At 40.6% G+C, this 17,811-nt stretch overlaps 1 protein-coding gene across 1 annotated transcript; it reads right to left on the bottom strand.

The window, feature by feature from the left end:
• Positions 1-13,857: 13,857 nt before the first annotated feature.
• LOC133979393 (E3 SUMO-protein ligase ZBED1-like) lies at positions 13,858-15,688 on the bottom strand. Its single transcript, XM_062417905.1, has 2 exons — positions 15,104-15,688; positions 13,858-14,718 (listed from the first exon to the last, which is right to left on the bottom strand). The coding sequence occupies exons 1-2, from the start codon at positions 15,686-15,688 to the stop codon at positions 13,858-13,860; spliced, it is 1,446 nt and encodes a 481-aa protein (XP_062273889.1).
• Between the last annotated feature and the right edge of the window lie 2,123 nt (positions 15,689-17,811).

Raw genomic sequence — 17,811 nt, 5'->3', positions numbered from 1 at the left:
TTGATCGTCACTCGGCTTTAAAAAATAATCTTCAATCGCTGAAATGTTCACAGCAGTGGTATGAAAAGATGGTGTGACAATCTCCATTCGGTGATCACCGAGGCAGAGACAGATCTCTAATAATTAAAGAAAAGTGTAACAACTTTATGCACTTTGCTCTAGTGTGATGCTTTTTAATTAAGGAAACTGTCACATTGCTTTCTTGTAGGATGGAGAGTGGTAAACGGAGTTTTGAGTTTGCTTTCCCTTCATCTCTACTCCTTGTTGCAGACCCAATTTCTAACATCAGTCTTCTCCAAAACGCACACCAACGCGCCAAATAATATACGAGACACACACCAACAATAATACCTCATATGATGCAACGATAAAGCACTAACCACCGCTGCCTTTGGGACTACAAAAAGTTAACATCTCAAATTCTGAGATTATAGGAGAGCAAACAAAAACGAAGGAAAATACACAGAGTAGTCTTAAAATTCACGATTTCCCACCAAAAACAATAAAACGACAATGTTTCAAACTGGCAACAAGTTTTCGCCTGCATTTGAACCTCTTACCTTTCCACAGGAAAATAAGCACCGTCTTCCAGAGTCGACATCCCAGTGGCGTGCCTCCCCTTCTCCACACCGTCTCCATCCCTCCAGTCGGTAAAAACCTCCGGGACTGTTCACAAAACGGACAAAAGGGGATCTTTTTTTTTATTTTATTTTACTTTCCTTTTCCCCCCCAGACAGATCACTACCGCATCGGTGTCATCAATAATCTCATTTTGACCGAACTGCGCTCCCGCTGTGCTTGACCTAAGACACCGCACAGATGAGGTTTGGAGTCAACTATAAATCCTTCTGGAGTCAGTTGTAAAGAAGAAATCCCCAATGAGCAATTCCTGTGCAGGCTGGTTGGCTTCTTTTTTTAATCCTCCCCCCCCCCCAACACCCAAAAAAAGTCTGAGGTGTCTTTCCTTCAAGCCAAGAACCGAGGAATGAACCAGTTTTTCCCGCGTGGTAAGCTTTTTCCACCGGTGCGCTCCTTTGCTTTATTAATCCAAACGGGACGGCGAAAGCTGAGCAAACCTCAGTGTCTCTCCTTATTTCATACTTTGTCTTCTTCCAAAGTTTAAACAGACCGGTAGAGTGGACCAAGAACTCCAACAACGAATTAAAAAGTCCACTTCACAGATGGTTTTGAAACAGCAACCTCCCCAAAACAAATTCTATCACTTAAGGCTTATAAATTAAATTAAATCCAAATTCCGTTCGCCCCGCAGCAGCTCCGTCCGCTCTCCCTTTTTCCGTCCTCCCTCTGTCTAGTCCTCCGACTATCCTCCTCTTGCTGTGAGAGTTATGTATGTGTGTCTGTGTGTGTGTGTGCGTCTGGGCTCAACTTGAGAGGCTGGATACACTCGTCGGCGGGATGGAAGGAGGAGAGGAGAGGACAGAAGAGGAGGAGGTCTGATGCTTCCACCAGCCGGCAGAAGAGGAGGGCCAGCGGAGCCTGTGCGGCTGAGGAGGGTGGGAGGTGGGGGGCGGGATTTGGGGATTTGAGTGACATTTTTGTAGCCAATGGAGGGTGTAGGAATTTATTTAGGATGTTTATTCTATTTCTTTTATCATTGAAGATTTATTTATATGTTTTTATTAGAGTTATTTGATTATTTATGTATTTTTGGAGGGGGGTACAGACATCTATAGCTGCCACAACAATTTTGAAAATGCAAGAGAAACTAAAATACATTAAAAAATAAAGGCTAATATGGGCATAAATGCCAGTTATTGAAAGCAGAAGACACACAGATCAGTTTAGGAGACAGGTTCCTGTATGGCTGTACTTACGTTTTTAATGCCGAAAAGACCAAAACATAAGTTAGATATTCTCTAAGAGGCTTATTTCCTATAGTGTGTGTGTGTGTGTGTGTGTGTGTGTGTGTGTGTGTGTGTGTGTGTGTCGTGCGCGCGTGAGTTCACGTGTTGTTTATCCTTTCAAAGCTCCTCTCTTTGCATTATTCATACAAAGACACACACTACACCTGTTCTCTTTGTAATCGATAGAAGCCAACTCTGCACGAGCGCACATATATAGCTTTTACGCGCACGCACACACACACCTACACACACACACACACACACACACACACACACACACACTTCCGCCTCCAATAGCGTGTGACTGCTTGTACAACTTCAAAATGTGATTCACCAGCCACCTTGTAATAAAATTAATTCACTTTCTATAGATGGGACGGGAGTGTGTGTGTTATGCGTGTGTGATCGAGGGGAGGAGGAGGAGGGGATGAGCAGGCTAGAAGACACAGAACATTAAGGTCTTCTTAAAGTCCGAGACGGTATTTCATAAGGCAGCGTGCCTAGTTTCCTTTGTCAGCTAAATGTGTAAAAGCTAAAGAGATGACATTGTAACTTATTGAATTGCAAATCAGTCCGTCGGCGGAGGGATGGGAGGATTTCCGGAGACGAAGATACGTGAGGCTCGCTGCTTCTCTCTGCCTTATTGCCTGTCTGACCGACTCCACGGACTATGCAAGAGGTTCAGAAGGAGCGACAGCCCCCCCTAGTGTCACATTTAAAGAAGAGTCATTAAGTGGTAGCACTCGCATGTAGGAGACCCCTCTGTATGCACTCAACCTTCATCTCTCCTTAATTAGACATGTATCTGATTGTCATTTAAGATGTCTCCCGCCTTGGTGCGTTTATCTTTGATGGATCCCACATCATTCCTCCGTCTCCTCTCTCTCTGCTCTTCTCGCTGGCATTTCTGCGTGTAAAGTCGACCGAGCCTGCATGCTGTTTTTCCACTTGTCCTGTTTCGTTGCTCACTCACTCTCCCCAAACAAATTTTTTTGGCCTCCCAGTCACCAGCTGACTATTTCTATAACTTCCAGGCAACTGGCATCTTTCTGTGTTATGGAGCAAATCAGTGCATTTTATAATATTATTTTAATTTCCCTCAATGACTTTTCCCTCTGCCAACCAGAGCATTCCCCATGACTTAAGCTTGAAAGATCCTTTTTTTAACTGAACTATTCCTCTTGGGGCCACAGTTGAAGCGAGGCATTAGCTCAGTAAGCATGCAGTAAAAAGTAATATTTGTACAAATACAGTGTCTGTATACCAATAAGACCCTGCTGGCTGTTTGGAGGAAATCCGTCACAGAATAAGAAGGAATTGGAGACAATTCCCCATAAATTTGGGGACAAAAAAACAAAGGCTACATCTTTCAAACTATGACTAGAAAAATCTGCTGGTAAAACTATCAAAAGCTGCTTCATCTACACCATTTATTCCAAACATTTCCAGCTTATCATACCTGAAAAGAAAAGATGCCAACTCTGAACCCTTTTACTAAAGAGATAAATGAATTGAGAATTTTGAGAGCAAACTAAGACTTTTCTCTTTTCCCCTTTAATGTTATTTCACTTGTCACTATTAGAGGAAGCCTGGGGGCAACACATATTCATTTTATCTCAAAAAGCAAGGCATTCATAACAAAGATTGCATTGTGATTCTGAAGTCTAACTCATCAGCAATAACCTGTAATAGATGTGATGTGATAAATGAAGACAATGCCCTCTAAAACTGCTCCTAAGCATCATATTGTCGGCTGCTGTGCTTATTCCCTGCAAAGCACACTGACCTGTTCTACTTTTGCGCGTCAGTCAGGATGAGTCCCATGCAGCTAAATTCCTTAATTATAGAAGTCCCACTTTTTTTGCTGCATGCTTGCCGGACTATAGCTGCATTTTGTCTCCATCCCCAAGAGTCACTGTTCAGAAGAGTTGCTCTCATTTTAAGGGCTGCTTAGAAGCTGGGAGACAGTTTGGGTCTTGAAAGTTTGCAAACAAATAAACAAGTACAAGATGAAAGTGAGGCATGTCTTTTTAAAATTTTATATAGCTGATGACTGACCATGAAATGTTGACTGTTCCTGAAGCAGACAGCAGCTAGAAGGTAGGCTATATTGCCACTGATTTTACAATTTAACAATATAATGAGAAACATGGATTGAAGTCGTATTTCACACAAGAAGCTGCTACAGTAAATACCATGATTTAACCAATTAATGATTGTTCAATTCAGAGATATTGAAAAATGGAGAGAAAAGGCACACACCTATGCCATTGAGGAGTTCGCTTGCAAGTAAATGTTGAAATACAGAGAAGAAAACATACACTAATTACTCAAATGCAATATTTTTGTGTACTTTTATAAATTAACCGCACATATTGCCTTCCTCAGGGTGAGCTGGTTGATTTATAAAAAGATTGTATCAAAGTTACATGTTTGTATCTCCAATTCAGAGACAAAATCATTTCATATTGCCTCTACATATGTTTCTTTTTTAAATATTGTGACAGTCAAACAAAATATTTAGTGATTCTGCTTTACTTCAAAATCTTCTCACCTACAACATCATTGCAAATATGAAGATAATTCAGTCAGCAGGACTGAGTGTGGGCAACAGAGTAGAAGAAAGACGGTTCTATCAGGCATGAAAAAGACAGGCAGAGGAAACCTTTAAACATGCTGAGCTCTGGACAGGTGTACACTTCAGCCGTGAACACATCCACATCACAAGTGTAGGAAGCCCTCTCACATCACAGTCAGTCTGCTGCTGTGCTGCGCCCACCCTGAGGTCATTGTGGTCATCACTAAACCGTCTCAGCTTTTCTCTCTACTGGCTTCTCGGTAGTGAGACGACCTCTGCACTGCGAGTCATTCCACATCTTCTTGTCGCTGGCTGGAAACTCATCTTTTAGAGATACTTCACTTCTTAGAGATACTTCACTCCACTTTTTTTGCCAGGGTTTCCAGTGTTTTCATCTAATGCTTGTACGCTTGTCTTGAAGTAGCAGATCTAAGCTCATGTATCGTCTTACGTCTTACTCATAATTTACATGGTAGCATGACCCCTTAAAATGACTAACAATCATGATAATTATAAATTTATGTAACCATTATTAACATATAACCAAATTACACGTATTCTTCTCTATTTATCTTATTGGAAGGTCAGTGTGGCTGCTTCAGGCCATAAGGGGTCAAAACATAACGTGCATTATTTCACAAGAGGAATGAGATAGAAATGTGGAGAATCATTTCTCTAGGTCAGTGAAACTTTCCAAACACAAACCAACTCTGGCAAAAAATCATTTTATCATGGGAATGGAAATGCCGAAAAGGAGCACAGATACTTTTTTTTTTCTTTTTAAATCAAAGTTTCAGTTTGTACATTCATTCATGGAAGCTGCCAGGTCTGTATGACCACTGTCTCCTCTGGAGAAGTTGGCGCTGCTAAAAGGCAGAACTTCTACCAAGGGACCCAAACTTAATGTTACTTTTATTATACGGTGACCTAACAGAAGAAGAACAGTTTAAAATGAGTATCAATTTCATTTTCATTCAGAATTGTTTCATTTGAAGTAGAAATTTGACCTTGATCTGGTTATGTGACTAAACCATTTAAGAAATAACAACAGTCACAGATTATATTGATCTCTCTGGTCAACAGTATCCATTTTTGGCTAATTTATATGCTTTCAGCCAAAATAATCACACCCTAATGATTGCTGATTATTGTTAAGGTTCTAGCTCTAGATATTAGTTCCCCTAAGAAGAAAAATATTAGTCTCCACTGGTAGAAATATGCTTGCTTTATATGTAATAAGTAAGGGTGAAGAGCTGCAGGGGATGTCAGCAGAATCTATTTGAAGAGAGGTCAGCTGAACAAGTTCACATACAAACTGTCTCTATAATCCTTCCTCTGGTAATTACAGAAACTTTTAACCATAATCCTTGGAGAGTCAGAAAAATATATTATAAAAATATAAATCACAGCGATGTTTACTGTATCTGATGTAAACAGAAGCGTATACACAGTCAAAGCTTAATTGGTCCTATACATTTAGCATTTGAACTCTTGCTTTGTGTACAGTATAAACATCAGTGTCTTCTGTATTTTTGAAGCATGGTGTTTTGCTACACTTAGATTTTAATCTTTTAGTCATTTAAAAAAGTTGAACAAATACTTGGTGGTTATTCAGTATGTGGACAAAACTGCACTCCTTAACTCACTGAAAACTAGGGGGAATTAAATACATTTGAATTGGATAGCTTTTCTTGGCTTAAATTAACTGTCAACTAATAAACCAAAAACTACTGCACTGAATCCTAAAAAAATGCCCAACTTTGCAGACTAGTGCTGCCAAGTGGACAGTTCCATGGTGCTGAAAATGCTCCAAAATGAAGATTAACCCACTATTCATAAAAGGTAGTAATCTACATACATGTTGACTTTAGAGCCTGATAGAGAAATCAGCCAGGCTCAAATATTTGCAAATATTAGTTTATTGTAAATCATGATCAGCATGCACTACCGGTTAAAAGTTTTAGAACACCCCACTTTTTCCAGTTTTTTATTGAAATTCAAGCAGTTCAAGTCCAATGAATAGCTTGAAATGGTACAAAGGTAAGTGGTGAACTGCCAGAGGTTAAAAAAAAGGTAAAGTTACCCAAAACTGAAAATTATACAAAAACACTTAAAAATGTAGGTCTTTCCTACAGAGAAATTGCGAAGAAAGTCAAGATCAGTGAGTACAGTTTCCTTCAAAAAGCACTCAGAAACTGGGGGAAACTATGAAAGGAAGAGGTCTGGCAGACCCAAAGCCACAACAGAGTCAGAAGACAAGTTTCTGAGAGTCAACAGCTTGCGTGATAGGCGGCTCACAGGACAACAGCTTCAAGCACAGCTTCATAGTGTTCGTAGTAAGCAAGTCTCAGTTTCAACTGTGAAGAGAAGACTTTCAGTTGCAAGTTTGACAGGTCGAGTTGCAGCAAGAAAGCCATTGCTAAGACGTCAGAATAAGAAGAAGAAGAGGCTTGCCTGGGCCATGAAACACCACCAATGGACTACTGAAGACTGGAAGAAGGTGTTATGGACTGATGAATCAAAATTTAAAATATTCTGTTTATCACGCAGGAGTTTTGTACACCGTCGAATAGGCGAAAAGGATGGTTCCTCAGTGTGTGACATTAACTGTCAAATATGGAGGAAGAAGCATGATGGTCTGGGGCTGTATTTCTGGATCCAGGGTCGGCTACCACAGCATTCTGCAGCACCATGCAGTACCCTCTGGTATGCACGTAGTTGGTCAGGGGTTCATCCTACAGCAAGATAATGACCCAAAACATAAGTCCAACTTATGCCAGAACTACCTTAGGAAAAAAGGCCAAGATGGTAAGCTTGAAAACATTTTTTCAATAAAAAACTGAAAGAGCATGGTAGTAAGTAATGAGAAAGAGCAGTATAGATATTCCAAATATACTGTATGTGTGTTTGAGGTAATCTTAGTTTATCTTTAACCTGCAAAATGTTACACACAGTATATAATAGTATTATTTAACAACAAAATGTAACAAATCTTTATCAAAATGTTTGGTTAGGCACCAGATTTTAGATACTAGCTGGTCCATTGTTATGAAACTTTTTAAACTCTCCTATCAATATTAGTATTGATATGGGCTACAATCCTTTGAGCAGGTAAATGCTTCATAAGCAGGAAAATACAGTATGTTGTATCAGGAGTAATTCATTGGAATTAATTATTGACCTAAAGTCTGTGATGTGTTCACGTTTAACTCACTTTTCCTCATTTAAACAAGCTACTTGTTTCATCTTCTCAAAATGTTAAACAATTAGCAAACAATACATGAAGTGTACAAATAAGGATAAAGAAGTGTGTTTAGATATTAACCTTTAACTTAGTGTGATAAACCTTTGTTCCATGTTAAATGCACACACGCTAAAATGGAAGTTAATAAGTGTAAACGTCACTTCTTAAACCAGCTGCTAACTTAAAATAAGGTACAGTAAGCTTACAAAGCTAGTGTTCATCAGTCCAGTATAATTCAATGACTGTAGCTTTGCAATAACACTACAGTATGAAATTTAGTTTCAGTATGAATTTTTAGTGTCCCACTATATAATAAATCCATGCAATCTGGCCAACTAAGAATATAATTACTCACCTACAGTAATTACAGTTCAGTCGGCCAACTCACATGTAGTAGATTGTTATTTAAATGTAGAATATGTATTGCATTAGTGTTTGGCATTTCCCTACAAAGACCTCACACAGCAGGGAGTGAGGAGAAACGATATATAAACTTCCTCTCTGATGGAAGACAGACTCAGAGCTTACAGATGGATGCTGGGTGAAGGTGAAGCTTTTGAAATGCTATGTGAACGGCAGCAGCAGCAGCAGCAAATGGCAGCAATGAAGTATGTGATCATTGTGGCAGCAGGTATGCAGTGAAGTGTGAGCAGAGCACTGACAGTTTAAATATGTCGCCATGATCATAAGGGTGCATTGGATATATGTTACAGCGAGGGCAGTACAGCATTTCAGTTCAGCTCGAGTTTGGCTGCCTGAACTAGTTTGCTGACTTTTTTTCATTTCAGTCAGCCAACTCACATGTAGCTAATTATTTAAATGTAGAATATATGCAGCATTAGTGTTTGGCATCAGCACTCTGACCCTGTCTCTTCCCACAAAGAAACACTGATCTCACATAACGAGGAGTGGGGACCAGCAATTATGAGGAATCTGATACGTGTGGGTCTGGGCACCAGCCACCATGTGGCCATTTCCTGCACCTCAGACCATGAGGGGAAAGAGCTATCTAATGAAATACGATGGATGAATCTAAACCCAACAATCCATCTAAATGGATCTAAATCTAATGTCTCAGCAAATGGTTGAGACACTCATCTATGCAGGAAATAATAAAATCCCAAATTCAAGGCTCAGAGTAGGCATGCTTCAGTCATTATTAAAGTGAGATAGATTATCAACAATACAGGCATGAGCTTAGTCTGGCAAAGAGCGTGGCTTTAGATCTGACTGATGTATAGATTACACCAAAATGAAGCAACACCCATGGGGAAAAACGCTGCAAAAACGAATAACCCACAACATGTGTGTAATGAAGCAGGAAATAGCCTTGTTGCTGCAGGACTTAATTTACCATCAATAGAATGTAGCCAGGAGAAGCATAAGAGTAGTAACTAAATGTTAACAAGATATGACCACAATTTCAACAGGACAGCGACTGAGGGACAGCAGCTATAGGAGAGCTTCCAAGGGTGACACTAACTATAGTGGGACAATCTTTTTTTTAATATATATTTTGTATTTATTTATTTTTTATATTTATTTATTTGATAACCATTATGATACAGTATAATTAAGTTGCAGGTGCAAACTTTCACAACATTCACTAAGAAATACTTCAAATCACTGCAAGCTTTGAATTGCATACACATAGAGTACATCTCAAGATTCTTAATTGCATGCACATTTCTTTCACTTGTGACTTTTCCTTGAACCCTCCCAGTGCGGATACATGGAGACGCAAGGGGGACATCTCAAATCTTTTATGTGATATTTCCTCGCCCCTAACTTAACTGGAAGTCTTTCTGGTGGGCAATTCTGAAGGCCATCTCAAAAGTTTTATTTCTGCTCTGAGTAGCAGTGAGGGACCTCTGAGGAGACACGAGTGAAGATAGACAAGAACAGCCTTCAGGAAAGTGTTAACAGCTATCAGTTATTGATTGGTTGCTGCAGCTGGTAGTACTAATATGATACATCCCAACATCACTGAGTGGAGGCAGACTACACACTAAACTCAAGTGTATCACTCCCAAGTTTTATATTTTGTTTTCTGATCCAACATCTACTTAATAATGTGTTAACTGTCAGTCTGATCAACAAAAAACTTTCTTAATTTATGAAAAGATTTTTCAATTCATGGATGTCAGGTGCCTGGAGGAGATCATGTGTTTGGTTGTGTGTCTCCATGTGTCCATTTGCGTGTGTGAGTGTTACATGTACTTCTTTTTTCTCTCCTCACATTTCCTGTCTCTCCTAGCATCCTGGGTTGGAGGGACAAGGAGAAGACGAAATTGAGGGAAACATGGATACAATTGAGAGACCTGAGATGTACCCAATAAAACAATGTGAGGACAGAGGAAACAAGGATATTTTTTTAGAGAAAGGGGAAGAGCTGATCAACTGTCAGTCTATTTTAACAGCTGTAGTAAATCTTTATGGTGTTTGTTTCTGCACACACGTGCACTGTGCTACAGTAATACAAACGAAGATTAGTTATCTTAGTTATTAGTTATCACTGCCAGTGCAGCAGTGGTTCTCTTTGCAGCATGTTACCTGTTTGACAAACACCTGCATGTGAATGAAATCCTGCAATCTGTATTTAAACTGTGTCCTGCTCAGAGGAACCACTTCTACTGGCAAAATGCGTTTATATTATTTATTAATTATTTGTGTCTGTACTTATTGATATTCTGATTGTGAATTATTTAATAACCCAGAATATGGTTAGTGTTTTGAACACTTGAAATTATTTATTAGGCTAAATGTTTCAGGGAAAATGGAAATTATGTAAATCAAACCCGATGCTCAGGAATTTTCAGTGTGTTTAAAATGTGTTTCTTGCTGAAAGACAGACTCTCACTTACTTTAGTTTTATCCATAATAAACAGTAGAAATAACAGATCCAGAAATAAAAATCTTCTTGATTTTTTTGGCTGTTGTTGTTGTTGATCAGACTGAAAATTAACATATTTTTAACAATATGGTGAATCAGAATACCAACAAAATATAAGATTTGGGAATAATACATTTGAGTTTAATCTGTAATCTGTCTCCACCTAGTGATATGTGATCTAGCAGATCAGATCAGTCTGATCAGCTGCAGCGTTCAATCAATAACTGATATCCAATATGGAGGAGTGTCAGCCGGTAAAAGACTTGTGAAGGCTGCTCTCGTGTATCCTCACTCATAGTTCCTCAGAGATCCTTCCTCAGTCCTCGATCCTCAGAGCAGTAATCAGAGTTTTGGGGCAGCCGTCAAAGTGCAGACTGACCAGAATGACAACCTGTTCAAGCGGGGATGAAATAAATATCAAATAAGAGACTTGAGATGTTGCTCCAGGTAATGCCAGCCTAACATTGGAGGAGGCAGGATTATATCTACTTTTAAAACACTATATGAGCAAGTATGTGATCAGTGTGGCAGGAGGTTGCAGCAATGTCTTAGTCAATTCAGTTTGAGTATATGAGCGCACAAGTTAAGGTTTGTTTGCTGCAGGTGCTTCAACATTCATCCTTATTTTCAATACAAGGCAGAGAGACAATGGGAGAGCAGAAGGATACAGATAGTGCACTTCTCTCTTAGGTCAAACGGCTCTTGTAGAAATTCTGTCGACAGCTTGTTCAGACAACACACTCAACTCAGAGGCTGGAGGAAGATGACCGCCTCAGACAAACCTCCCTCTTTACTTATTTCCTCTCCCTCTCTCTCTCTCTCTCTCTCTCTTTTTCCTGTTATCCATCTCTCTCTCTCTCTGTGTCGCTAGTCGGAAAACCATGGCCATCTCTTTGCTCAGTGGAGCAAACTGAATACATTAGAATCCAATTAAGTCTGGTGAAGAGAACTGCTCAGGCTTACAGTGTGCAGCCGTGTGTGTGTGTGTGTGTGTGTGTGTGTGTGTGTGTGTGTGTGTGTGTGTGTGTGTGTGTGTGTGTGTGTGACTATTTGTAAGATCCTGTATGCGTGTGTTGATCATGTATGATAGCTTATGCCCAAAATACATGTGAAAAATGTGTGCTATTATACATGTTGTCATTGCGCATTGAGTCAGTGACAGAGAACGCCGATCTGTCTCACTCAGTCTGCTTTCTGTTGCCATATTAATTCACAGCAAGACCACTGTCAGGCACGGTAAATCAGAGAAGTAATGTCTGTGTGTGTGTGTGTGTGTGTGTGTGTGTGTGTGTGTGTGTGTGTGTGTGTGTGTGTGTGTGTGTGTGTGTGTGTGTGTGTGTGTGTGTGTGTGTGTGTGTAAGGGAATCAATAACCCTGTGCTGCATTACATATTACATATTGTGTTCAATTTGAAATTGGGGACAAAAGCAGAACTGCACTCACACATACATGATAACAGATGCATGCACACAAATATACAGAAACTGAGACACACACACACACACACACACACACACACACACACACACACACACACACACACACAAAGAAAGAGACTAATTTTTGAACATATTCGATGCAAACACATCCATACTCATCCATAAACAAACCATAGCAACCTGTACAGACACAGGCACTATATTTAGTCTTTGTGGGCACATACTGCCAGTATAGCAGCTTGGTCTATCCTCAAAAATGACAAGACTCTGGACTTAAAATCTTCTTCTAGTCTTGTTTTTTTTTCTCCACACCTAGTGCATTATAGGAAAAGAAGCACTGTTTGAGTGCTTGTTTTGAATTATTAACTCTTATGAAGTCAAATCAGCTTCAAATATCAAAAACATCAAATAAAGTGACAAAAGCCAGAGACAAACATCATCCAGACCTGCGTCTTTTTTTTTTTTTTTGCCATACATTATTTGTAATGTCTTTTTTTTACTTTTTACTCTCCTTCCTTAACTTGTGTCCTTCTACATTATCCTGTCATCTTTCCTTTTCTCTGTCATCTTCCCTCCCCTCCCTTTTACCTGCTGTTCTCTCACCCATCTCCCACGGTGAGGATTTTAAATTCAATTCAATTCAAATCACAATTCATGGTGCAACACAAATTTATAACACAGAATGGAGAGGTCTCTTGCCCACCTCCCCTCTGTCTAAGCACCTGTAACCAGCAGCCATTTGAGTAAAAAGGTCAGATTTAAGTGTTGCAGCCATGAGGACAGCGTGGTCCACAAGTCTCTCATCTTCTGTCACCGTGAGGACACACACACAACCAACAGCAGCCAGAGATCAATTACAGAGAAACCTCAAGCCCCTCCCCACTAGGGATGGAGTGATTTTCGATCGGATCGTCTATCGGCGATCGAAGGGAGGATCGTGATTTTTTTTTTCAAATGGCGATCTTTTAATAATTTACTGCTATTCGATGTTAAAGAAATAATTTCTACAACCTGCGCCCTACTGTGTACTTGAAAATGTTTCTGGTGGAGCAACACGTCTGCATACAGAGCCCTTTGATCGGTGCAACTGAGGACTGAATATTAAACCCTTAATTACAACCCTGTTGCGTCTTTTTTTTCCTTCTCACTTTTTCCGGAGGTCCGCGCCACGGACGCCATCTCTCTTTTTCACGTCTCCTCTGTTCTTCATATTCTTACTTGCTTACCAAACACTTTTCTCTGTGCGCCACAAGTGGTGTGCTATATTATCTTTCTTTTTAATCACAAAATATAATAATTCACGCGTACATTTGAACAACAAGTAACTTTTACTTTTACACGGCACATTTAAATCGAGAGATCAGCCTGCGTAAATGAAATGCTCCTCACACAAATAACCAAAACAAAATACAATTTTGAGTCACAGACACTTTTGTCTTACATAGACTTAATAAATAAGTAAATAAATAAGCGACTGCTAACAGCTGTCAACATAGTTCACTTCAAAAAAATAAAGAGCCTACAGCCTGGAAATTATTCACCAACAGGCTGTGGCGCGAAATCTACTTTTAGTCTATATTTCTAAATAAATAATAGGCTGTAATAAACGAAATAATGTGCAAACAAAAAAGCTCAGCACAAGGGTAGATTGTCTTACAAAAATATAAATGCTACCAACATTAAATCACTCCAAAATAATAGGCCTATTTAGGTTTGTCTATCATTAGACATTATTTCGAACAAACTTAAAGCTTAAAACAAAACATTAAGCAATAAAACACTGCAGCCTACTGTACGAAAACAAGTGAAAATAAAAAATATATTTTGCTTACTTTTGCTTACAAATTATTTGACAAGAAGACAAGCATGTTGACTTTGTCTGGCTTTAGCAGACTGCGGTACCGGGTTACAACATTCCCCGCTTTACTGAAAATGCGCTCCGAAGGCGTGCTAGTCGCGGGAATGCACAAATATTTCTGTGCCATTTTTGCCATGAAGGGAAAGCGGCTTTCGTTCCTCCTCCACCATTCAAGGGCATTGGTTTCTCCATCAGCTACCTCTTCTTGGAGGTAATTTGCCATTTCAGCGTGCGCTCGCTGCTCCGGCGTTGCAACGACAGCAGGCTTGACTGTGCCAAGAAGACTGCCCAGTGTTTTTTTCTTTTTGGTTGGCTGGGTGGTTCCTGCATCCTCCTCATCTGTGACTCTCACAGGTGGCCTGGGGGTGTCCCTCTTCCAGAACAGCACCATTTCATCCTCCAGCTGGCATCTGATATAGTCCAGGTCGGCAGCACTCATGTGACGGGCCTTGTACCGCGGGTCAAGGAGGCTAGCTGTGCGCATTAACTGGATGGTCTTGTCGTTGTCGTATCTGTTGTCGAGCTGTTCCAGGATTGTTCGTTTTATATCTGCCGTCAGTTTGACATCAGTGTCTTTCTCCTTGAGGGTATCTTTCATCAAGTGCAGCAGAGGCAGCAACGATGAAATGGTGACGTCACGCTCACTCGACATAATGTCTGTAAATTCAGATACAGACTTCAGTCCCTCTTTGACAGCCTCCAGCACGCTTACATCTTGCCAGCTTATGGTTGGTAGTGTGCGCCGGCTCCTGTCGTCGGCAAAAACCCTTCTGATGGAAGGCAGCAGGGCCAGGATCCTCTCTGTCATTGCATACTTGCTGCCCCAGCGCGTTGCGCAATCCTGTTTTACAAGGGAAAACATAATGGGGAAATATGGTAATTGGCTACGTAAGAGCAAATAGGCGTATTGATACTTTCTAAATGCCCTGTCCCCTGTGTAAAAGTTTTTTAGCTATTTGTTTTTGTATGTAGACGTAGACATAATGATCAAAATAGCCTATATGTTTTATCATTGGTTATTCATTTACATTAGCCTATTTTTATTTTTTGAATGACAATACTCCACGCTGGCGAGCAATGGTGTATAATTTTAAACAGAAAAACACCAGATGGAAACAGTTTGCTATCGCTTGGTTTAAAAAAACGGCTATGTTTGTAGCAGTGTAAAAGCCACAATTTGGCTACTTTTGTTTGTATTTGTATTTTTTAGGCTATGTTATACTTACAGTTATCAAAGAAAGCGGTTTCTTTATCCCCTGTTGCTCTTGTTCTTTCCTGAGTTGTTGCCGCCTTTGCCAGCTGTGCGAAAAGGCTCCGTTTATTTGGCGACACACGCCAAAAGCCCGCTCCGTTTTGGCTTTCTCTTTATTTAAGGCATTGTTGACGGCCAAGTTCAAATTATGCCCGAAACAGCTGATCCATGGCCACTTCAGATCACGAACAGCTGCAACGATGTTGGCTCCGTTGTCGCTTGTGATGCAGGCCACTTTCTCCTCTCCTACTCCCCATGCTTGCAACCCATCCTGGAGTGCTTCAGCGAGCACCGCTGCGGTATGACTCTCCGGTGCAAAAGCTGTCTCAAGACATTTGGATTTTAATGTCCAATCTTTGGAAACATAGTGAGCGGTTATGGACATATAGGGAGACATGTTTATGCTCGACCACATGTCGGTTGTCAGAGCAACGAAGTTGGCCTCTTTTAATTCGCTGGTAATTTCCCCTCTCAGCTGATTATATAGTTTCGGTATTGCGGTCTCCGAGAAATATTTCCTGCCAGGCGGCTCATATTGCGCATCCAGTGTAGCTAGCATATTCTTGAAACTTTCTCTCTCAACCGTCTGAAATGGGACGGACTCCTTCGCCAGATATCTTGCAACAGCCGTTGTACACTGGGCCCATCTTTCGCTGCTTTGATTGTATTTTATTGATTTTGCAAAAGCTGCCGATATTGAGGGCTGCCGAGACGCATTTGTGCTTAATCGGGTTGCAGCACTTGATGTAGCAGCGCTGGTTGGGGGCAGTTTTGCGGCCTCGGAGGGGTGATGAACTCGTATGTGCCCAAATAAATTTGTTGTCTGCTTATCCTTCACAGGCACACATTTTTTGCATATTGTGCAAATAGGTTGCGTTAGGTCTTTAGGCTCACCGTTGACATCCGGGTAAAACTTAAAATGTGCCCAAATAGCCGATTTCGCGTTCTTTTTTGGCACCAAATTGCTTTCGGCCATGTTAGCGCCAGGCGAGTTTCTTTTTTTTTTTTTTTTTTTTTTTTTAAGCTGACGTAACTGCGCCCGCCCCCTCAGCCGATCGGATCGCCTATCAGCGATCGCCAGTGACTACGATCGGATGATCTGAAAATAGGGACGATTTCCCATCCCTACTCCCCACCTCTCCTCTCCCGCTACAGATGCAATTTACTCACCCACCGTAAATCAATGGAGACAAGTGGGGCTAATTTAGACCATTTGATGTCAATTTGGCCTTGACCCTTTTCTATCACACACAAACGCACACGCGCAAACCCCTACACACACACCCACTCACACACAGCCGTACCCTACTTAATGACTAGCTGCACTGGAGTTTATTACGCAGAACTGAGAACCGCCCTTCGGTCTCATTCTCACACAAAAGCAAAAACACACTCTTTCCTGCTTAATGCACATGCCAACACACACACACACACACACACAAACACACACACACCATGATGGGGGCCATAACTTGCGGCTCCACGGCCTGAGATTTCCATATTGGTTCTGTCAGAGACGATTTTGTTTACAGGGCCCTTTGGATGAAATAACAGCACCGGGCACTATCAATTACTGTGAGAGAGAGTGGAGGGCAGGATAAGAGCTAAGGGAAGCAGGGTGACAGCCAGGGGAAGAAAGCAGGAGAGGGAGTAGAAGATCGAGAAACATCGGAGAGAAGAGTTGGAAGGGAGGGGGAGGATCAAAAGGTGAAACAGAGAAGGAGGAAACAGAGCCAGCGAGAGACAGATTTATTTTCTGTTCATAAGTGGCCCAAACTGAGTCCAAGTAATCGCTGCTCTGACCAAGGTCTGTGAACCAAGGTCTGGAAACTATTCAACAGCACACCAAAGCTGCCAAAACCATCACTCACACACTCTCTATACAAGAGATGTAGTACAACTGGAATTAGCCCGACAACAATACACATATAGTGCTTTTCATAAAAAAATATTTGTTCTTTTCCAACATTATCCAGTATGATTTGAATGCAAATGAGTATGAGTTAAATCTGGAATGTGGGACTTTTACATATAAATGAACATCCATTATATTCAAGCCATTGCCAACAAGTTCACACAATGCTGATTACAGAGGTAAATCTCTCTGTATTTTGCATTAAACCAGATTTTTTAAATCTGGTCTCTGTGGCTACTTTCCTACACTGGCACACTGGTAGTGATGGTTTTACGCCAACCAGCAATGATGGGATTGCAACTGTCAACCAGGGCAGATTGCCCTCAGTGCACACCAACTGCATTGTGTTGCCAGGGCAGGGACCGGCTCATGTAAAAAGCATCAGGGGTCTGTGACAATGACATCAACAGTGTTTGTGTTATTATTCTCACTGACAGAAGGGGGGAGAAAAAAGTTTCTCACTGTAGGTTTAAAACTATAGTCTACCTATAATCACTATTTGGTGGGGGGGGAAAAACTGAAACCAATAGGGTGAAATTTAAATTTCACTGGTTTGATGTCTCTCTCTAGTTTTGTAATAATTTGATGAAATATCTACATAGTTGTTGACCTTATTTCGATGCAGCAAATCAAATATTAAACTAGAAGAGTGTCTGGGGACGTGTAGTCTCAGTTTTCTTTAAGATGCGTAGAATAGTGAATGGTATTGTAACTGAGCATCTTTCTTGGTTCACCTAACTGTATAAACTTAATAAGGAAAAAATAAA

This window comes from Scomber scombrus, chromosome 4 (genome assembly GCF_963691925.1).
Source record: "Scomber scombrus chromosome 4, fScoSco1.1, whole genome shotgun sequence".
Taxonomy (NCBI): Eukaryota; Metazoa; Chordata; class Actinopteri; order Scombriformes; family Scombridae; genus Scomber; species Scomber scombrus.
This window is presented reverse-complemented; position numbering and strand designations above follow the sequence as displayed.

Coding starts and splice junctions, on each gene's coding strand:
- LOC133979393 (XM_062417905.1), bottom strand. CDS start 15,688: ATGCTAGCTACACTGGATGCGCAATATGAGCCGCCTGGCAGGAAATAT. Junction 14,719..15,103: donor AACCGCTTTCTTTGATAACT/GTAAGTATAACA, acceptor CTTGTAAAACAG/GATTGCGCAACGCGCTGGGG.